This window comes from Tursiops truncatus, chromosome 9 (assembly GCF_011762595.2).
Source record: "Tursiops truncatus isolate mTurTru1 chromosome 9, mTurTru1.mat.Y, whole genome shotgun sequence".
In the NCBI taxonomy this organism is placed as follows: domain Eukaryota; kingdom Metazoa; phylum Chordata; class Mammalia; order Artiodactyla; family Delphinidae; genus Tursiops; species Tursiops truncatus.
In genome coordinates this window covers 15,606,205-15,629,616 of record NC_047042.1, presented here as the reverse complement: position 1 = coordinate 15,629,616, position 23,412 = coordinate 15,606,205, and the positions used below count along the sequence as shown (strand labels likewise).

General features: G+C 44.2%; 1 protein-coding gene across 1 annotated transcript in view; it reads right to left on the bottom strand.

Moving 5' to 3' along the window:
* Window positions 1-23,412, bottom strand: part of LAMB1 (laminin subunit beta 1) — a 73,637-nt gene that overhangs the window by 27,697 nt on the left and 22,528 nt on the right. Inside the window, exons 9-20 of the mRNA XM_033862883.2 lie at window positions 21,630-21,750; window positions 19,950-20,138; window positions 19,514-19,693; window positions 19,264-19,376; window positions 18,030-18,109; window positions 8,255-8,390; window positions 6,829-6,987; window positions 5,393-5,520; window positions 5,053-5,176; window positions 4,412-4,616; window positions 3,114-3,257; window positions 2,672-2,903 (exon numbers count right to left, since the gene is read on the bottom strand). Of these exons, the coding sequence (XP_033718774.1) occupies window positions 2,672-2,903; window positions 3,114-3,257; window positions 4,412-4,616; window positions 5,053-5,176; window positions 5,393-5,520; window positions 6,829-6,987; window positions 8,255-8,390; window positions 18,030-18,109; window positions 19,264-19,376; window positions 19,514-19,693; window positions 19,950-20,138; window positions 21,630-21,750 (1,811 nt within the window). The remainder of the gene's footprint in view (window positions 1-2,671; window positions 2,904-3,113; window positions 3,258-4,411; window positions 4,617-5,052; window positions 5,177-5,392; window positions 5,521-6,828; window positions 6,988-8,254; window positions 8,391-18,029; window positions 18,110-19,263; window positions 19,377-19,513; window positions 19,694-19,949; window positions 20,139-21,629; window positions 21,751-23,412) is intronic.

The following is a 23,412-nucleotide window of genomic DNA, read 5'->3' as shown; positions in this document are numbered from 1 at the left end:
AGAGAGAAGGTCATGAACCACAGTTATATGAAATCTGTTACAAGAAGGAGTCTAAGAAACCACGTTCTCCGTTTAGGAACATCATTCCTCATTCCTCACGTTTCCACACGAAGCACTTTCCAGTAGAGCAGTGGCTCAAACACTAGTTCTAATCAGAAATCCCTGGAGGGCTTTTGAAACACAGATTGCTGGGCTCCCTCTCCCCGTTTCTGATTTAGGGGCTGATGCTGCTCCTAGCCTGAGGATCCCATGGCAGGACCCCTGCATTAGGGTGACACCTGTGGCCTCACCCGGACCCTCGTTCACTCCTCCCCAGAGGAAGAGGTACATCTCCCCAAGTGCACCCTACTGCCTGCCCTGAGCATTCTGGTAGCTCCCCTCCTTGCATTAAGGAGTCTGGGGGCGGGGTCTGGGGGGAAGAGGGCCCGTGGTTGTCAGTCTCTGCCTATGCCTGGGAGGGACGTTGCGTCAGCAAGCCCGTGGTGCCTTGTTCTGCAATCCAGCCTTTACCAGTAATAAAGCCAATAGGGATGCTCTCCAGATGCCTGACCCTTGTGTCTGCCTCTCAAGGATGAGAGATGTTATTTATCAGTTCTCAAACCCAACAGGTTCCATCTCCTCTCCTTACAGGTAAGGCAGCCATGGAGCTTAAACGACTGGCAAGGCTTACACAACTAGTGAATAAATGAGCCATGATTTGAATTCTGCCTCCTGACTTTTAGCAAGGAATTCTTTTAGTATGTCATGCTGCTTTTCAACACGACTGGTAATTAGGTTACTTTTTTACTTCCTATAACATGAGAGCTTGAAGGAAGTTTGGATATCATCTAATCCAACATATTCTACTATCAGAAAGTTGGATACTTGGAGAGGTGAGCTAACTCACCCAAGATAAGCTGGTTACAAGCACAACTGGGCCTGGAACTTCTAATTCAGGTGGTTGTTTTTTTTCTTTTTTGAGGCAGAGGTAATTTTTTTAAAATGGGGAGCGGGGAAGGATGAAGAAATAGAAGGGGAAAGTTGTTCAGAGGACATTAACCTTCTATTTAATTAGACATAGACACAATACAAGAACATGTGCCCCAATTATGTGCTGGGAAAATCAGCAGTGATGAAGCAATTTTGTGCAACAGTTTGTGAGAAAGTTTTCTATGAGGCTTTTCTAGGTGAAGTAAGTCCAAATACATCATGGTAAGAACTGAGTGTTCATTTCCTGTCTCCTCCCTTCTCTAACCCCTTCGGCAATCATCTGAGCCTAGAGCTTCTTTTTAAATTCACAGGATTGAAAATTGATCATCTCGGAAAGAGGAAAAGAATGAGAAATCAGCTCAAACTAGACAGCAGCATCTGAAATACTTTAATGCACTTTTGTCATCCAAACTAGGGCTGAAAATCTTTTCTCTTCCTATACCCTTTTGAGTTCTGCAAGAAATCAAAATGCTTTACAAATAAAATTCACAGTGGGCCTGATTTCAGGTTGGTCTTGTGGACAACCACCACTATTGACCTGTGTTCCCCACCCATCTCTTGCCCTTTTTCATCTGATGTTATCTGTTTGTCTCTCTCTCTCGAATATATTCTCCATCTCTCAACGAAAGAACAGTAATGGAAAACTTAAGGGAGGAAACAAAAGATGACGCTAATATATTAATTTCTTCCTTTTAATCTTGTGTAACTGTTTCCTTGTTATCTTTTCACAACACCATTTGTGGTTGGAAGGACTGACTTTTACTCCAAGGAGTAGTCACTGAAATCGCTGAATTCTTGACTACTATCCAGCAGTATTTGCTGCCTTGCGTATCTTCAAGCCCTAAGGTAATCACAAATGCAGTTTTCACTAACAGCTTCTTTCATCTGATGAGCAACTTTTGCACTGACTGAAGCACTTGCTGAAATTTTTTTGACAACAAAAATCCCATATAATGTGGATGGATACTAGAAGAGAGAAGATTTATTGACTTGAAAGGTAGAGACTAGTAATCCAAAAAAAGCAGGTTCTAAGAGCACGTCTGCCTTTCTTAATTAGTAATGAACGCTGTAGGTCAGGATGTCATTTTTTCATAAGGACTGTTCCTCATCTACTGAGCCGGGCTGTAATGTTGTTAGAGGCACATTTTATGTCCAATTTTTACTATCCCTTAGTGCAGTGCACTACATCCATAATAATTATGCAATTAACATCTGCTAACTGGAGAAAGATCTGCTTGTGCACATTTTATGTGGGCTGTAGCTGCATAACATGTTTCCAAAGAACAAAACCATCTAAAATGACTAATCCTCATTTGCATTTGGTTTCTACTTTGACCTAAATTAGGCATTAACATTTCACAACTCTCATCCTAGGCCAGGATCTGCTGAGACAGAGAGATGATTTCTGTACAGCCTTAAGGTGACCTCTAGAAAGACTCTCCAAAGAGGGCAGAGTCACATCAGTTCTGTTCTCTGCTGTATCCAGCCCCCCGAGCCCTTGAACAATGCCCGGCATGCAGAGGGTGCAAGCTAAATCTGTTCTGTATAAATGAACGAGTTCCTAGAAAATAAATACCGAGGTGATCGGAAATGAAAGAGCCATCTGGAGACTGGTAGAGACTCATTCTGTGGTTTGTCTAAGATGCTGTTTGCTCAGCCAGAAACAATCTCATTCTCTTTACTTTCAAAAGGCTGCGTGTACCTTTCACAGTTATGCCCCGTGGTGTAGTCCTGGCAGCTCAGGCATTCCCCTGTCACTGAGTCGCAGTCATCTGCATGGCCGTTGCACTGGCAGGGCTGGCAGCTTGGAAAGCCCCAGTACCCGGGTAAGCAGCGGTCACACTGCCGCGTGTACACCCCCTGGAAACAGTGGCACTGGCCAGTGATGGGGTCACAGAAAGCATTGACAGATCCTTGCAGGTGGCACTCACAAGCTGAGGAAATAGGCAACCAAGGGACCAGCTGAAAAACGCATTAAATGCAAACACACCCCTTACACAGGCCAGTCCCCCCCTGCCCAGTGCAGAATGCTCATGGGCCCCTGTGGTCAATTTCCAGAGTGCAGCATGCCTTCTGAAGCTATGGAACCCATGCTAGTACGACTCATGATCTGAAAGAATACGTTACAATTCTGATCAACTTACATTTGCACCCGCTGGGGCCAAAGCCAAAGGTGCCGGGCGCACATCTGTCACACCTTCTTCCAACCATGTTTGGCCGGCACTGACACTGGCCTCCGCTGGGGTCGCAGACGGAACTTAAGGAGCCCTGAGGGTCACACTCACAAGCTGCAGAGGAGAGAGGCAAGAGCCCATGACCCTATATACAACAGAATATTACTCAGCCATAAAAAGGAACAAAATGATGCCATTTGCGGCAACATGGATGGACCTAGAGATTGTCATACTGGGTGAAGTTAAGCCAGACACAGAAATACAAATATCATATGGTATCACTTATAGGTGGAATCTAAAAAAAAGGTACAAATGAACTTATTTACAAAACAGAAGTAGAGTCACAGATGTGACTCTGGTTACAAACAAATTTCTGGTTACCAGGGGATAGCGGGGGAGGGATAAACTGGGAGGTTGGGATTGACATATACACACTACTAAATATAAAATAGATAACTAATAAGGACCTACTGTATAGCACAGGGAACGCTACTCAACACTCTGCAATGGCCTATATGGGAAAAGAATCTTAAAAAAATAAAAGAGTGGATATGTATAACTGATTCACTTTGCTGTACACTAATGTTGTATTAGTTTCAACTATACTCCAATAAAAATTTTTTAAAAATTAAAAAAAAAAAAAAAAGCCTGTGACCCAGGGTGGCCGTGCTCCCCACAGCGATGAGCCCAGTGAGGACCACTTGGCTCTGCACTGGTCTGTCCTTTTGCTGGGGTCCTTCCCAATCCTCCCCCCAAGAGCACCTTAGCTTGTTCGGAATTCCCATTTAAAGCGGTATCCTCCCTCGGCTGGGTGCCAGGGAAGTGGCAGGAGCCGGAGTTGACAGATAAAAGCGGTTTTTCTAGGAAGGAGGTCATTAAGGTTTTCTCTCCTTGCCTTCAAAGCTCAAATATCACAAGACCTTCAACAAAAGCCCAGTGACCTTTCAAAGAGCAAAATATCAATTTCAGTTACGGGGTGCTGTCATTCCATCCCAACTCCCCACCCTGCGTATGGAAAGTCTCCGGGACCTTTCCCTAGTCCCCTATTCTTTTGTGTGTTACTTGATGACTGAGTCCATTGTCAGTGGTGCTCTATCACTAACATGCTCTTAAAGAAACAAACACCAACTGTAGTTGAGACACTATTTCCTTTGGGCTGACTGCCTAACACAGAACTATAGGACATGCCTGCCAACGTACCTCGTGATGTCAAGCGTCCTCACGCCTCTTGAGAAAGAAGGGGCAGAAGCAGCAGCAGTAATACCTACCCAGGCCTGTCTGGTGTAACAGGGCGGAAATGCTAAAGATGATGTTTCTGCAAACATCGGTCATCGGAGTCTTCACGACGCTTCTGCTGTTCTCCAGACATCGGTATCTCTGAAAGGTTTCCCAGGCACTGTTGGTGACGACCCCATCTCCTGAGCCTCCCACAGTGAAGATGTCCAGCGACTTACAGAATGGCATGAGAACAAGCTAGGAAGAAAACAGAACAATACACTGTTCTTACGGGGGTTGTCCCAGGTCATCAATTAACGCAAGCAAACACATAAAAAACCCCAAGTGCTTCTTTGACTCTTGAAAAAAAAAAAAAAACAGACTCATGGAGTCAAGTGAAAACCTTTTCATTCTTAAATATTCTTGCCAACAAAAGTTTAGAGACCTCTTACAAAGTTTGATGGGTTTTGAAATGTCATCGTTAAGACACTTCCTATTTTCAGGAAGGATCGTCTTGAGTAGATCCTTTCCAGAGGGTGGAGTTTTATTAAAATAAATAAGCAAAGTGGCCTCGGAGGCAGAAAGAATGACTCTGCCTCACCTCTCAGCATTACCCTCCACAAAACCCTCTGGGGAAGGTGATGCACGCTTACTGCCCAGTCCTCCCTGCTCGTCAGAAACGACCTCCACTTACAGAATCGATCAGCGTGTAGGGGCTGTCCACATTGCTGTCCGAGGAGGTATACTGGGGCAGCTCTAACCTCACTGTGTAATTCACACCCTTCTCCAAGCACACGGGGCGGGGGAGGACCACATACCTGCCCCGAAACAAAAGAGAAAAATAACAACCAAAGGTGCGCCTTTAAGTATCTAAGCCATCAAAAGCTCCACGTAGATCATCCCAAAGGAAGGAACAGTCCATGTTTGGCTCATGGCCCCAAAATGGTAACTGTGCAACTCACCAGGCGAGACATGAGAAAAAGAATTAATTTGCATGCGGGTTCTGTTGAGCTGCAAACCACTGTCACACTGACCTGGAGCCAGGCGATAGGGACACCACCTGGTTGTCATCATCAGGAACAGTGTTTCCACATCGGCTGCTGGATGGAATCTTCCCAGGTCGCTGCACTGTGATGACAGCTTTCTCCCAGTGGTCGGGGAGCTACAGTAAGAAACAGATGATCGGAAAGACCAACCGAGCTGGCCCACTGCTGCCTGTCTGTTTGGATGGATCCAACCATCCATCCATCTTTTGCCAAGTTTAAATGGGAAACACTCGCTTGCGTTTCCCTTCCCTCTTGACCATTCCCTCGGCTATTACCGCAGTTCCAGCCCGAGCCCCTTCCCACGTGGACACTCCAACAGCCTCCCACTGCTCTCCCTGCCTCTCCCAACGTCCCTTTTCATCCACCTTAAAACACAGCTTATTATTATTATCTTTTATTGGAGTAGAGTTAACTTACAACGTTGTGTTAGTTTCAGGTGTACAGCAAAGTGATTCAGTTATACATATGTATCTATCTATTCTTCAGATTCTTTTCCGTTATAGGTTATTACAAGATACTGAATATAGTTCCCTGCGCTATACAGGAGGTCCTTGTTGGTTATCTATTTTATATACAGTAGAGTGCATCCATTAATCCCAAACTCCTAATGCATCCCTCCCCCACTTTCCCTTTAGTAACCGTAAATTTGTTTTCTATGTCTGTGAGTCTACTTCTGTTTTGTAGATAAGTTCATTTCTATCGTATTTTAGATTCCACATGTAAGTGATATATATTCGTCTTTCTCTGACTTAAAAGCAAAAAAGAAGATAAAAAAAGAAAAACCCAAAGCCCCACAGCTTAGATAATGACAATCCCTTGCCCAAAACCCTTGGACAGCTTCCTGTTAGTATAGAGTCCAAGTTCATTTACTGATCCCAGCATTTCTCCTAACAGCATCTCCAACCATATCCCTTACCTGGCTATGTGGAAGGATGCTCAAAACACCCCCTTCTCCACTGCTTATACTATTCCTTACTTCCTCTTGGGGCAAAATTCCACCTCTGTTTTAAGGCCTCCAACTGACTCTGTAGTAAACATTTCGGCAGCCCCTGGCCAGTCCGGCTGGTATGAACCTCTCATCTTGCAGCACTGTTTGTGTCTCTGCTCTTAGCCTTCCCACCTTTGATAGCAGTTAGGGACATGTGTCCATCCCTGGGCAGGGCCGGCCATCGAGGCAAGGAGAGAACCTGGCACATTCTCATCACCACCTCAGTTCTCAGCAAGGCTAAGTGCCTAACAAGGAGATCACTACATGTTTGTGAAACTGAAGAAAAATGTACATTTTTACTTCCAAGGAGCAGAGAAAGTCAGAGAGAGTTCCCTCTGTTACAACGCGCCCTCCACAATTCACAAACACATAGTGTCCATTAGAAGAAAGATTCTTCTACCAATAACCCCCCCGCATTAGTCTACCAAGGGGTTACCTGTGGCTCATAGCGAATTAGGATGTCATACTCCATAGAATATGGTATGTTGTCGATGAAGAACTCCAAATAAGCCCCTTCAGGCACTCGGACGAAGCCTGCTCCAGTCCAGGAAGGAATACGGTCCTGGATATACTGCCGCTCCACTATGCTGACCCCCTGAGGACAAGGGGACAGGACTGTTGCTTTACTTGAGATGGAATTCAAGGTAACAGTCAAAGAAATCTGGAGTCACCCAAAGGTCCAAAACTGTAGATACTAAACCCATTTTCTGCAGTCAAATTTTCCAGTAGACTGTATCATTTTTCGCTTTATAAACAGGTAATTGGTTTCTTTTCAGTTTTTAGGTTGAGGTAGTCTTGGGACATTGGAGATGGGCTTAAGGCTTAGGATATATCTTCTATGATATAACCAGGAAAATGAGCACGACGGAAGGAAAGAGAACATCCCAAATGCTGTTACTAGCAAGCCTAAGAGTGACCAGGTATGTCCCAGATTTCCACAAGGCTAGCCCGATATCTAGAGGATGTATTTCTGTCATTCTCAATGGTATTTGTTTCAGGCGCCACGTACAAGTGAGGAAACTTGTTACAACCACGAATGTTCACTACCGATGAGTGAATTCTGATTGTAAGGCTGACAATGGATCAGTTTGAGTTGCTTAACTCGTGCATTTGAGTTTGTTCACAGGATTACACACAGTAACCGTGATCAGCTACTTCCAGAGATGAAGTCCTTCATTCCCTGTAATGCATGTGTGTGCGGCCTTACCCATCATGAGGTGGGACCTATGTTCCCCTGCCCTCGAATCTGGTCGGGCCTTGTGCCTTGTGACCAGCGAAGTGTGAGAAAACGACATTCTGGTACTTCTCAGCCCAGACCTTGAGAGACCTGGCAGTTTGTTTCCTCCTCCAGATGCCAGGTAAGAATTCTCACTGTCCAGACACCTCCATGCTGTGAGGAAGCTCAAGACAGCTGCTTGGAGAACAGCACCCAGCTGGCCTCCAGCTGTTTCCGCCGTCCCAGCTGACGTGCCAGACATGTATCTGAAGCCGCTAACTTCTGGCACGGCTTGTTACACAGCATTAGGAACCTGAAGCAATATCCTCTCTGAATATTTACTATACCAGCTAACTCTGGCGCTAACCCGTAGAGAAAAGAATGGAAAAAGAAAAAAAAAAAACAACAACCCACCTGCCTAAAAACACCAAAAGCCTTACTAGTGAATATTCCAAAGTCTCCTTCTGCGTTACGGATTTACTTACACTTTAAATACGACTGTTCTCAAGAAGGCCTGCTCCTGGCCCTTATTTTGTGCTCACGGACGAGATGCTTCTTACTTGGTCTCTTTATAAAATGTGTATTGTCATTACTGCCCGCCCCCCATACTCTGCTTTACCCACCTGGTCAGCACCCCCCTACTTACAGGCCCCAAGTTGGCTTCTTCTGCTTCGTAGAGGTAGTGATCCAAGGTGGGGAAGTAGTAACCAGATTCCACTCCGTTGCACTGGCGTCCGATCATGTGGGGTTTGCAGACGCACTGGCCTGACTCTGCAGAGCAACTGGAAAGGAAGGAGAGCTGGTCAGTTGTGCTCACCACATTCATAGTGAACCCACTGGAAGCAGATCCACGTTTGCCATTAAATAGTAAGTGGGGTGAAACATTCAGGTAGGGTTTTCTTACTTCCTTCAAAAAATAAGTACATGGAAGGAAACACTGCCTACCAATTAATCCCAGTCTCCTGAGGTTGAAAGCTCTCAGTGGCCTGGTCTTTCGGTTTTATCTCCCTTGCTCTCTTGACTATGCCCCATCTGTGCCACGTTAAGGTTTTCTGTAGTTATCACATAGGTTCTTGCGTTGATATATCTTTTGCAAATGTAACCCCTTTTCCTGGGCCTCACATCTAAATACCCAGCTCCCAGAAGGACAGCTCCAACTTAGCTGTCCCAGAGGCTCATCAGAGATCCCAGAAAGCAGCACCCAGTCCCTCCCACATTCTCTGCTGGGAGAAGACTCCACCACCCAGAGTCGACCACATCAGAACCCAGAGGTTCTTCTCTAGCTCCCTTCTGCATAGTCCATCAGGAACCAAATTTGGTTATTTCCCCTCCTAGCATCTTTTTTTTTTTTTTTTGCGGTACGCAGGCCTCTCATTGTTGTGGCCTCTCCTGTTGCGGAGCACAGGCTCCGGACGCGCAGGCTCAGCAGCCACGGCTCATGGGCCCAGCCGCTCCGTGGCATGTGGGATCTTCCCAGACCGGGGCATGAACCCGTGTCCCCTGCATCGGCAGGCGGACTCTCAACCACTGCGCCACCAGGGAAGCCCCCTCCTAGCATCTTGTGTATCCTCTCCCCGCTTTGCACTGACTAGGCTATGCCTTTCTTCTCTCTCTCGCTCACAGTAAAAGCAGTTACAGTCCTCTAATTGGTATCCTTATTGCCAATCTTCCAACTTCTCAACCTGAACTTCCACCTCCCCCAGAGCTACCTGAGTGACGCTTGTGAGATGCATTAACCACATCACTTCCAGGCACGATGGCCTTGGGGAGGCACACCAGGCCCCCACCAGCTTCCCTACCTTCCTAGCCTCGCCTCTGCCCTCGCCTCTCCAACCACACTGAGCTACTTAAGAGTTTTTCCAATGCACTGGGGGACTCATGACCCCTTGCCTTTGCTTGTGTTGTTCCTGCAGCCTGGAACGCCCTGATCCCTTATTTACCCAGCAAAGATCTACCCACTGTTCTTTCAAGATTCAGCTCACAAATCCCTCCCGCTGTGGTGTTTCCTGACCATCACTCCCCAACCCATAGGAGGAACCGCCTTCTCCGTCGTGCCACCGCCTCCTTGCAAGAGAAATGATGTACGCGACACATCAACAACTAAGCTGATCACAAGGTAGGTGTTCATTAAAGTTGACGCGCTGTGTCTTCAAATCCTCCTGATTTTTCAACTGTCATCCCTTCGTGAAGGCTTGTGTGGTTCCCTCCCTCTCCTCCTCTCAAATGGTGCCTTCTGAGGCCTCAGTTGTTTGCTATCTTTATTGTTAAGACATTGATCACTTCCTCTCTTGTTGGACAATTATTGACAACTTTGCTCTATACCTGAAACATTGTAAATCAACTATACTTCAACAACAAAAAAGAAAAAGCCCTGAATTACATGCATCCATTTTGACTTCATTAAAGTCAAGATGTGATTTGGAATTGTTACTTTAAACCTATTCCCAGAGTTCTTTTTTTTTTTCTCATCCCAAAGTTCATTTTAAACCAAATATCTAAGGCAAGTTACAACTCACAGGAAGACTGAACACTCAGAGCTTTATTAAAAACACCCCAAACAGCCCTGTCACGGTCCAGCTGAAGTCTTCCTTTATGTCATGTAAATAGTTTTTATCCTACAGGGGTAAGAACACACTCGACATCCTGTAGACAATTCCCAGAGGAGGCAAGCTTGTTCCAATTAGGACCTAGACCTCTTTCGAGCTAATCCACCAAAAGCCATTTCCCAAAATTCAGGCGTCACACATGACATCACAGGGACAAAGGAAAATCCCTTTCCTCCCCAGCAGATGTTTACTGAGGGAACAGATGTCTCAAACGTGAGCCACCAAGGAAGAAAACACCCAGATTCTTCCCGATGCCATCCAATACTAGAGAACAAGCCAAGGAAGGCAAGGATAGAGGCAGCGGGCAGACTCCCAAGAGGCTTTTACCCGCAGCACAGTTGGAAAGAAGAAACAACTCACGAGGACCTGACCCTGTGCGGGGAATTCCCCTCATGTCAGCTCCACAGCCACACGCCTAGTGTCCACACACTTGAACACCTGTCACCCGTAGGCGTGGCCCCCACTCAACACCTGCTCCCCTTTGGTGAACTCGTTCTTGGGGCTTTACCTGCCTCCATGCAGGTGGCCCTCACCTACAGCTCTCACTTCTGACTCACAACTGTGCTCTGGTTGGACCCCTCCAGCCGTGAATGGGACGTTTCCATGGTTTGCCCAGCCATCACCTCTAATTCATCCTGTCCCAAACTGTTCGCCACCTCACACAGACTTATCTTCAGCTCTGCTATTTCCGTCAGCAGATTTAAAATTACTCTGATGTAGAACAGACTTGTGCTTGCCAAGGGGGAGAGGGGGAAGGGATGGATTGGGAGGTTGGCATTAGCAGATGCAAACTATTATACAGAGAATGGATAAACAACAGGTCCTGCTGTAGAGCACAGGGAACTCTATGCAATCTCCTGTGATAAACCATGACAGAAAAGAATATAAAAAAGAATGTGTGTGTGTGAGTGTATATAAAACACATTGTAAATCAACTATACTTCAATTAAAAAATATTCCTCTGATGTAGGTGAGACGTTATCTTCCCTTTATCCTCAATATAACACGTGTTATTTCAAGACGGTTCTCGACCCGGCTTTTTCCTCTCATTGTCACTGCGGCTACCCTAGTCCCACGTGTCATCGTTCTACACCTCCCGAGCTGATCTCTCCAGTTCCTCTCTCTCCCCGCTGCCCAGATCATCCAGCTACACGGCCAAACCAACCTTCCCAAAGCCCCGCCTTCCCCCAAACCCACAGCTGTTTCTTCTTCTATCAAGTCACGAAGCCTCTGCCTGGTTTCCCGCAGCCTCTAGAGCCCCTCCTCTGAAAACAACTGCTTCTCTTTCGGGCGTCCACCCTTGGCTTTAGCTGAGCCACACTCATACTCTTCCACAAATATTTACTGAGCAGATATTAGCCTTGACAGCCGTGCTTCCTGGCGTCCAGACTCTCCCATTTCAGTCACCTCAGCTCTTTATTTCTTTTTTAGGCTGCACCTCGCGGCATGCAGGATCTTAGTTCCCCAACCAGGGATCCAACCTGTGACCCCGGCAGTGGAAGTGCAGAGTTTTAACCCCTGGACTGCCAGGGAAGTCCCTGTCAACTCTCTTCTGAACCAATCCTACCTTCCTTGTTAAGTCCAATATTTCCAGTGAAATGATATGGAGAAAGAAAAATGGGAGAAAAATATAGTTCCTGCCCTAAAGCACTTCCAGTCTAACCAAGGGGGATAAACAGTAAAGCAACTGACCAGTACAACCAATCAAAATGCAGGCAGTGCCCACACAGAGCTAAGAGCAAAGAACGGCAGGTGAGAGGAAGACACTGCTCACCTGAGGAGATGAGGGGACACCAGATAGAAATGGTACATCTGACGATGCTGTATGTTCCCCCCCCCAATTTCCCTGTAACTAGATACAGATGCAATTCATTGGATCAGTTAGGTAGAATAAAGACATAAAACACAATATATCAGGGCCCGTGGCAGGCAGCATAATGACTCCCAAAGATGTCCACATCCTCAGCCCTGGAATCTGTGGATATGTTACCTCATGTGGCACAAAGGCCTTTCCTAATGAGATCAAGGTTAAGGACCTTGAGATGGGGGATTATCCTGGGTTACCCGGGTGGGCCCAAGCGAATCACATGAATCTTCAGAAGCAGCAGAGGAAAGCAGAGGAGTGGTTGAGAGCTGTGGCACGAGGATGATCTGACCCACTGCTGTTGGTTGTGAAGGTGAAAGAAAGAGGCAAGGAACGTGGGCAGTTTCTAGAAGCTGGGAACAGCCCCCAGCTGACAGCCAGCAGGAAGACAGGAACTGCATCCTACAACCAAACTGAAAAAGTCCCCAGAACCTTCAGGTGGAAACGTGGCCCTACCGACACCTTGATTTTAGTCCCCGAGATGGTGTCTGACATACAGGACTGTTAAGATAATAAATTTATGTTGCTTTAGGCCACTAAGTGGTGATAATTTGTTATGGCAGCAACAGAAACCTAACACAGGCCCTATTTTTTTCCTCAAAGGGTAAAGGCCAAGATTATTTCTCAAAAGGGACCCCTCCTACACTGTTGGTGGGAATGTAAGTTGGTGCAGCCACTGTGGAGAAAAGTATGGAGGTTCCTTAAAAAACTAAAAATAGAGTTGCTATATGATCAAGCAATCCCACTCCTGGGCATATATCCAGAGAAAACCATAATTCGAAAAGATACATGCGGACTTCCCTGGTGATGCAGTGGTAAAGAATCCGCCTGCCAATGCAGGAAACACGAGTTCGATCCCTGGTCCGGGAAGATTCCACATGCCGTGGAGCAGCTAAGCCTGTGCACCACAACTACTGAGCCTGCGCTCTAGAGCCCGCGAGCCACAACTACTGAAGCCCGCACGCCTAGAGCCCGTGCTCCGCAACAAGAGAAGCCACCACAGTGAGAAGCCCGCGCACCACAACAAAGAGTAGCCCCTGCTCGTCACAACTAGAGAAAGCCCGCGTGCAGCAACACAGACCCAACGCAGCCAAAAAATAAAATTGATTCTTAAAAAGAAAAAAAAAGAAAAGATACATGCACCCCCACGTTCATAGCAGCACTATTTACAATAGCCAAAACATGGAAACAACCTAAATGTCCATTGGCAGATGAATGAATAAAGAAGATGTGGTACATGTATACACAATGGAATACTACTCAGCCATAAAAAAAGAATGAAATAATGCCATATACAGCAACATGGATGGACCTAGAGATTATCATACTAAGTGAAGTAAGTCAGACAAAGACAAAAATCTCATGATGTCACTTATCTGTGGAATCTAAAATATTACACAAATGAACTTATCCACAAAACAGAAACAGACACACAGACAGAGAACAGACTTGTGGTTGCCGGGGGCGGGGAGGGGGAGTGATGGATTAGAAGTTTAGGTTGAGCAGATGCAAACTATTATGTATAGGATGGATAAACAACGTTTTACTGTATAGCACAGGGAATTATATTCAATCTACTGTGATAAAACATAATGGAAAACAACATGAATGTATAGAAATGTATAACTCAATCACTTTGCTGTACGTCAGAAATACAACATTGTAAATCAACTACATGTCAATAAAACAAATTTTATAAAAAGATTGTTTCTCAAAAGCACAGATTTCTCATAAATGTAGCAACTGGCAACTCTTGGAAGGAAAACCCTTTCATTTAAACAGTGATGAGCAGGGAGAATACTGTACAATCTCAACTTTACTACTAAGAAATAAAGCAAAAGAAAAACATTAAAGGATAAAAATCATCATTCATAAGGACCACTACTCTGTTCAACGCTGAAATCTCCTCCAAAATACTGATTACAAATAAGAGCTGGTTCCCCAGTGATGAGCAGTCAGCACCCTCCCTTCTATCCAGAGCAGCTTTCCCACCACCCCTCTACCCAACCCCCACCGCCAATTCCCCTACAACTAGAATAGGTTCTTAAAGGGTAGGAGCTATGTTCGATAATCTCTTTATGTCCAGCTGCCACAGCAATTAACAAAGAGTTCGATACACCACAGTTATCCCATACATTGATGAAAATATCTACTAAGTTCTGCTCTGGTTTCGAAGTACAATAAATTTCAGCTCATTTACTGAGCACCTATCAATGGGCTGGGGACAAAAGAATATGCAAAAACAGCTAAGACAAAATCCCTGTCCAAAGAGACCTTTCAAAGACAAACAGCTATAACACAAAGCAGAATGAGTGCTAACAAAGATGCAGAAGTAATGTGTTTTCACATTTAAGGGAGGATTGGGGCGAAAGAAGAGATCTTCAGAAGAAAGTGATGAGCTTCAAGCCAGATAGCAAAGTCTCAGAAGAAAGTGGTGGGCTTCAAGCCAGATAGCAAAGTCCTAAATTTAACTGATGAAATAATTTTGAAGGATGCTGTAAGACTGCTTCTATTTTTCAACGTTTTAAACAGTTGCAAGCAGCATTTACTTAGCAACCACTCTTATTCATTAAAGCAGGTTAGGGGACTTCCCCACTGGTCCAGCGGTAAACGCCTTGCAATGCAGGGGATGCGGGTTTGATCCCTGGTCGGAGAACTAAGATCCCACATGCCATGACCACAACTACTGAGCTCGCACACCTGAACTAGAGAGCCTGCGTGCCGCACACTACAGAGCCTAAGCATTCTGGAACCCTCGTGCCACAACCAGAGAAGAGAAAACCCGCACGCCACAACTAGAGAGAAGCCCGCGCGCCTCAACAAAAGATCCCGCCTGCCTCAACGAAGATCTCGCATGCCGCAACTAAGACCCGATGAGCCAAAATAAATAATTAAAAAAAAAAAAAGCAGGTTATCTACCAGGCCAAACGTTATTAACCTGGTTTGAGTCACATTATTTAAATCAATTAGTTCTTACTTTAAAATATTCCGAAGTTCAGACTAGCTGTCAATATAACAGGCATGGATTACACACTTTAATTGTTCTACCAAAAGCCACTCAGCTCATTAAACAAAACATTTAAAAACTTTTTCCACTTAATGACTTTACACTTAATCTAGCCCTAGCCAAGGTAAATAAGGAATGTTTTGGGATTGATTTAGAGATTGCCTCTCCCGAGGGGGGATGTTTAATTTTTGTATCATAAAAATCTTTTTTTTGTCAAATTCTTTTACTCAGTCAACATTTATTCAACATGTGTCTGAGGCAAAGCAAAGTACAATAATACTGTCAGGTGGAAGATATTTATGACTGTGCAACAAATCAGTCATTCAGCAAGGACGATCCTGAGCATCTGCCTTGCACCGAGCATTCTAGAAGAACTGGTGCTTTAGAAGACACAGCCTCTGTCACCTCTGTGGGACTCTTAAAGTCCTGTGGGGAAAAACAACCTTGAAAAGGATGACTATAAAACACCGAAGGTTCACAAGACTAGAGGCATCTTGAAAGTTTCTTTTCTTCCCCCACCAATGATGCCAAAAGATAAGGCATCTATTTCATCCATCATGCTAGAAAGAACAAATTACCCACTTTAAAATCTTCACTAAAGGATATACGTATACATGTATAACTGATTCACTTTGCTGTACAGCAGAAACTAACAAAACATTGTAAAGCAGCTCTACTCCAATCAAAATTGAAAAAAAAAAGCTTCACTAAAATGTTTTGTTTCACAAACTCTCTTGACTAGCACATTCTGGTTTTTGCACATTTTTTGCAGGAGAGATTAGGGGCAGGCCAGGGGCTGTGCGTGGGTGCATTTAGAGACAGGAAGCACGTGTGGACGAGCGAGAGAGAGTAAGGGAGTGTAAGCAACAAAAAAACCGTTTAGTGTAAAGGAACACAGGACATTCCTGAGTTTAGGACATAATTTGGAGAGTTACGTATGCCACTTTCCTCTAACCGAGAAGCATTTTCGGAGTGCCCAGAGCTTTGAATTGAGGAATCAGTTACTAAAGGAATCATCAGCGTGTGTTCTGGGGGTCACCAAGGGAAGTCAGGGAAGTGATTTCATCAGCAGAGAGAGCAGTTGGTCTTGCTTTCCTCCTTTATGGAACTATCCTTGCGTCCTCCCCTCTGGAGGTTTTCTAAGAACAAGCATTCACCCTGGAGTTCCGGAGGCGACATGCTGTCCCAAGTTCACTGCACGATCTGGAACAGAACAAACCCAAATACGGAGGCCAAAAAGAACATGTTCTTGCTGCCTAAAATCTCATTCCTGCCCAAGCAGACTACTACAGTGTTGGGAAGTCTTCCTGTAAGAGAGTCAGTTTTTGAACCCATGAGGCTTACTCAATGAACTCAGCACGTTCTCCCGGGGAAGATCCTGGGCCACAAGGAAACATCTGTCTACCCTCCCAACAGTCACTTATGCTATTTTTACCAGATGTTCTGAATCTCATCCAGTAACACACAGAGACGACTCAAAGGTAATTAATCCAACTCCCACAAACTGAACATCTTGCCGAAATGTGTACTTTGATCATTTTGAGGAGAGGGTCATGTCTCACCAATTCAAGGAATACCAACATATTTAATTAAGTCACTAAAATTATTGTATGTAATTTTCATTAATGTATCCGCAAGCTGGAAAAAAGGAAATAGTGAAGAATAAAGTGAAGAGCCTTTACACAAATGAAAATGGGACTGCATTTTCCATCTTTTAAACTGGTGAAAATAAAAGTTTTGATGATACCAGCTGCTGGTGGGGGGTTGGGGAAGAAGGTATTTGTAACTGGTTGGGAGGAAAATAGACTAGCACCATATGTCTGGAGAACACTCTGACATTCTCTAGTAAAATAGAAAATGCACATGTACTTTGACTTGGCACTTCCATCGCTGGGAACCCAATCTATAGATATGTCTACAAACATTCATCGAGGTTACCAACAAGGATATTCACTGCAACATTTTTGAAAAGAAAAAAACCCAAACAACGGAAATCAATAAATCACGGCACTATCACATGATGGAACACACAAAAAGAGGTAGATGAATAGATGCTGATATAAAAAACAAACTCTAGATTAAAAAAACCAGTTTCAGAGTAATGTACATACATACATTACTTTGATTTATAAAAAATGTCTGTTAAGCTAAGTAGGAAATCATGGACTATATTCCTTTGTACTTGTCTTGTTTAAAAAGTAACACCTAAGATGATTTCAAAAGAAATGAGAGGAAGAAAAAAACTGTCATTTTTACAGGTATTTTGAGCACTATTATTAATTTCTAGAGAGACACAAGAAACTTAACGGTGGTACTTCAAGGCAATGGAACTTGGTGGGGAAAAAAGGCAGGATACCTGTCTGAACTGTTTGAATTTTTTTTTAAAACCACAGGCATACACTGTTTCCATAATTTAAAAAATACTGAAAAGTAAAATACAAAACAAATAACACTATTAAAAACCAAGAAACAATAACCAACAAGGACCAACTATATAACACATGGAACTATACTCAATATTTTATAATAAACTATAAGAGAAGAGAATCTGAAGAACATATATATACAACTGAATATACACATATATAACTGAATATATACATATATAACTGAAACATTGTGCTGAACACCTGAAAATAACACAGTATTGTAACTCAACTATACTTCAATTAAAAAAAAAGACAAAAACTAAAGCAACATGAAAAAGCAAAATAAAAAACCCAAGAAACATAAAGACTAGAGAAGGCTTCAAAGCTAACTCTTGGAATGAACAAACCTTTGAAAACTGTGAGAGCGCAGGTAAAAGTGATTATCGGGCATTCAAAGCAAAGGTGAATGCACTCTGCCTATCTTCTTAGGAGACACCGAAAGTCACCCTCGTCCTAGAGGTCGCAAGGACCCTAGGGGTGACTGAGCGCAAGAGTGTCAGAGCAGCTCCACTCACCTATTGTTTAAGGCTCCCCCAAGGTCACAGTCACAAGGTCGACATCCATCCAAGTCATTGCTTAAGCCCCAGTGCTCTGGCTGCAGAACAAAAGATTAAACATCTAAAGGGGGGTTCCTGTAATTACACAGTAGACTCAGCAAGAGACAAGTTATGGCGTGTTTTGGACGTTCCACCAAACGTTTATCTGCACCGTGGAAGGAGAAAGCCTACAATAGGTGTGAGTAGGAGTATTCTAGCATAAAGAACCCAAGCTGTGGGTCACTGGGGTCAGAGAGGTTTGCACATACCCACATGGTAACCCCAGATCACAGCAGTTTCTTTGCCCTGCAAATAGCCTTCATCCAAGAATTAACATGAGCTAGCAGCAAACATGCCAATTTTCTTCACTGGAATTACTCTGGCAGTGAGACAGTAATATGAAAGCAATCACAAAAATGTTTTAAAAGATATTAAAATACAATTTTTAAAAATTACACTCATAATTACTCTACCCATAATCACTACAGGCAACTTTTTGGTCTATTTCCTTCCAGATTTTGTTTTTCTTGATGAACTTTTTCCCTAGTCAAGAAACTACTCACATCCTGTGTTCTTTTATATACTTTTTTTTACACCAGCATAAGCATTTCCTCATGTTATCATCATTTTCAATGGCAACCAAATATCACACTGCATAGCAACACTCAAATTTATTTAACTATTTTCCCTACTGTTGCTTCCAAGTTATTTTTGTTATGATTAATAAAAGATGCGATGAGTCTTCTGGTGAATACATCTTTGTCCAACTTTCTGATTATTTCATTAGGATAGATTCCCAGAAGTGGGATTACTGGGTCAAAGGGGATGCACATTTCTACAGCCTATGGATACACATCTGCAAAACACTTTTCACAAAGTATGAACTAGTCTGTATTTCCATCGGTAGCACACGAGTACCCGGCCCTCACTATGTCCTCACTTAACAGTCAGCATTCCTATTTTTTAAAAAAACTTTTGTTAATTTTGTCTGTAAAGATGGTACTTCACTGTGGTTGTATTCTGCAACTCTAACAGCGATGGTGAATATCTTGTCAAAATTAGTAATTCCTCTTTTGTGAATGGTCTACTTGTGTCTTTTAATATTAATATTTACATAAAAGCGTGATGGTAGAACCTACAACTGTGAAAATCGTTCTCTATTGAAATGTCATATTCACAAACCACCCATCCCATGTAATTACGATTTACCTACCAGACACTGGTCACAATGCTGTCCTGTCACCAGACGCTTACAGTAGCAGTAACCAGTCTCAGAATCACAAGGATTCCTGCCAGGAATCGTTCCCAGAGGACTGCAAGTACAAGCTTCATTAAAGATAAAATGAAGTAAAGAAACACAAACCAAGTGAGTCTGTAGTAGTCGAATGGATTAAGAATTGCAAAGTAAAATGGGAATTACGTGCACATGAGAACTCCCAAACTTTTTGAACACATATACTTACATTTACAACCAAATGGATCTTCAGTGCTTAAACCATAGAAGCCTTCTTTGCAGGTATCACAATGTTCTCCTTCCACATGTAATTTACACCGACACTGACCAGCAATGAGACCGGCAGAAAAATCCGTGTAACTGTCACAGACTCCCTTGTTCTGAGAACCAGCTGGGTCACAGGTACATTCTAAGGAGAATCAGAAGCATGAGGTAACACAATGTGTGTGTTTATGTAGAAATACACGTATTCCCTTCATCCCTCCAAACGTCACAAAAATAGACTCAAAAAGGCTGGACTACTAAGTAAATTCTACCCCCGGCATCCTATACAGCAGCTAAAATAAGGCTGGGTCTGAGTCCCAAGAGAAGGACTGTGACCACCAGACTATTCAAGCTGAAAGCTGACCTAAACAGGTCCCCCCTCGTGACCTCTCCCCACATACGTTCACAGAGATTAGGATCCCGGATGTCTCTCTCTGGGTGCTGGTAGTAAAACGGTTTGCACTGCTCGCAGTTGCGCCCCATCGTGTTGTGCTGACACTCATCACACACCCCTCCGCTGACGTTGCCAGTGGCCAGGTAGACCGCCATGTCGAAGTGGCAAGAGCTGGAATGTTGGTTGCAGTTACATTCTGCAAGACAAGACCGACGGCAGGAAAGGCCTTTTCAATCTACTTACCGGGGGAGGATGGGGTTGGTGGGAAGGAAGCTCATTTTGGAAACTGGGGACGAAGTTCAGGTGAAATGGCAATTAACAAGAAGGTGCTGGCGGTGAAAAGGACACATCTGCTTATGACATCAGTTTAAATCCTAAGCCATGCTGGAAACCTTCCGAGTGTGACCTTTATGAAATAACCTCACTTGCCCTCTTTGGAAAAGAATGGGCTATAAAAAGTTGAAAAGTGCTGGGGGAAGTCCCCTTGGAGGCTCACTCACAGGAAGGCCGCACTGCGTGGAAAAGCGCTTGGGCCATGCTCAGGGTGGGAAGGGAATACGTCCCTCCAGAGGGTTTTCTAGGCGGTATGTTCCTGGGGAAGACTGTCTGGGCTGCCGGCTTTGAGGAACATGGTATGAAGGCCGGATTCCCTTGCTCGTCATTCCCACCACCACACTGGGCCAGGTTCTGTTAATCAGACCCTTAACAGCCATCCAGCCGGCCTTCTCGGGTCATTCTGTCCCTCCTCTAGCCCATTCGGCGGAGTTCTCTTGGTCCAACCCAGCTTTAACCATCGCTCTCTCACGCTCAACAACCCCCATCGACGACTCTTGTCTTCTCACAGTGAAGCTTCTGTCACTGGGGCCCTCACGGGGCTCTACACGCTGGCCTGATCCGTCCTGTAGGGAGGGACTGTGTCATTGTGCCCTGGATACGTTGGTTTAATTAAAGCCCAGAATCATGAATTAAACCCTGGTGTCGTGAGAATGCCCTTAGAGCCTTGTGTTTTGTGTTCTCCTCATCTGAACTCCCTTCCACCTCCCCCCTCCCCACCCCCTGCACTTTCTTCTCTTTACCTAAACAATCCTAACTATTTGTTAAGGGCCAGCTGGTCGTCCTTACTAACAAAACCTTGACCACTCCAGCCCTCGCTGTTTTCTGAGCTCCTAGAACAGTCCTCAGTGGGGGCAGAGACAGCACGCCTGGCAGGGATGATAAGTCTATCAGAATCACCGTGGGGGGGGGCAGGGTGGTGGTGTTTCAAACTACCCCTCTGCCCAGAGAATAGCACCGGGAGGGATGGGTGGATGGAAAGATGCCACAGGCTGCAGCTGGGCTGGCACAGAAACAAGGCTGACAAATACTCCATCTCTTTTAGACCTTACTGATCCACCACACGACTGTTTTCATTCACTGTTCGCTCATGGTCATCTTGCCTTAAAAACAGGTACAGTGTCAGGGATGGCATCTGTCTTCTACTAAATCTGCCAAACACACAGGTGCTGCTCAAATACTAATTGATGAATTTAACAGACTGGATAGTGGCTTCCTGGGATTATCAGGGTGAGGCTGAGAAAAGGGTAGTAACTTTTCTTCCTTTTGCGGACCAGTGTACTGTTACAGCATCTCTACTCCAAAAATGGACACCGGGCTCTGAACTGATTCAGAACGTACGCCTGAGACTTACTTTTACAGGCATTGCTGTTTCGACCTTCGGCGGGTCTCCAAGGTAAATCATGGTAGAAATCCATGCACTGTTCACAGTTTAAGCCCTTGGTGTTATGCCTGCACATGCAGTGTCCGTGAACCTTGAAAGTTACAAAAACAGAAAAAAGCGAAGGAAGAGATATACTAACGGCCAGACCTTTCCCACAATCAATGGAAAATATCAACCCCTTCGGATACTAATCCTCATCTGTAGCGCACCACAATGAGGCCTTCTTTGTTTTTATTTTGCCCCTTCCCCCCGGTGAGTCCTGTCTTATTGATGGCCGTAATTCCCAACTCTAGGAACAGTTCCTGCTATATAATGGGTACTCGATAAATATTCTTATTGAAGTATTGATGAGAAAAAACACAGAAGAACAAAATTAGTCACTTAAAAATTTTTTAAAAAAACAAACTAGTTACTTAACAGTTTAAAAAAATCTATAATAATAGAAACCAACAAAAGTTATAATGGAGAACTAAATGTGTACACACCACCGGGAACCAACTCAATTTACTGCAAGCTTTACCCCATGCCATACAAAAGACAGGTTTTCTCTGCTTGCTTTGTCTGGCTTTTGACTTCCGGCTCAGCACTTAAAAATGTTTTTTCAACCCAAAATGAAATTTTAAGAATTAATCAGTTACCACATTTACATTTTTAAGGAAAGAAATATAAAATGCCAGAAAAAGATACAGATTATTTCGCTTCAGGAAGGGACCACGATGTGCTCTCTTACACCACACCACCAGTCACACTGGAGCCCCTGAGGCACATAAATGATAAATCAATTCTTTCCGTCGAGCAAATATGCACGTTCACGGATCCCTCACCGTAACACTAGTTTCTACAGGATGGAATTCAGAAACAGGACAGACAGGTCCACCCTGAACCCACCTTGACAAGAGTGCAGTTAGCAGAAGACTAAATTCCTCCCATTATAAGGTGGTTTTCATAGACTTAAACCAGTCCCAAAGCCCATACCACAGGACCCTATGGCATCCGAATCAACAGTACAACACACTGTGAGACGCATGGTAGTGACGTGACTACATGAGGTTAGCTACACGCAGGATCTGTTACTCTGAGAAGTAAATATCATCTACCTGGCACTCTCTGAAAGACGGAGCAAAAAGATTAGAAGGACATATTCTCCCTTCAGGCTCTGTTAAAAATTCAACTTTATCTGTGCAATAAAGGTTCTAAATAGAGTAAAGGGAAGGCAGAAGTTTTAGACTGTTGAATACAAGTCAGACCTGCCCCTTCACCTTCTTAGATGAGGACTAACAATTTTTGAAAAGGCCAACATCAACTAAGCAAGGCACACCTTTCGTCAAGAAGCAAGGCCCACAGCCCAGTGGAGGCCCCAGTGCAGAGTCAAGTGGGATTTATCCCAGGGATGCAAGGATTCATCAATATATGCAAATCAATCAATGTGATACACCATATTAACAAATTGAAGAATAAAAACCACACGATCATCTCAATAGATGCAGAAAAAGCTTCTGACAAAATTCAACACCCATTTATGATAAAAACTCTCCAGAAAGTGGGCATAGAGGGTACCTACCTCAACATAATAAAGGCCATATACGACAAACCCATAGCAAACATCATTCTCAATGGTGAAAAACTGAAAGCGTTTCTTCTAAGATCAAGAACAAGACAAGGATGTCCACTCTCACCACTATTATTCAACATAGTTTTGGAAGTCCTAGCCACGGCAATCAGAGAAGAAAAATAAAAGGAATACAAATGGAAA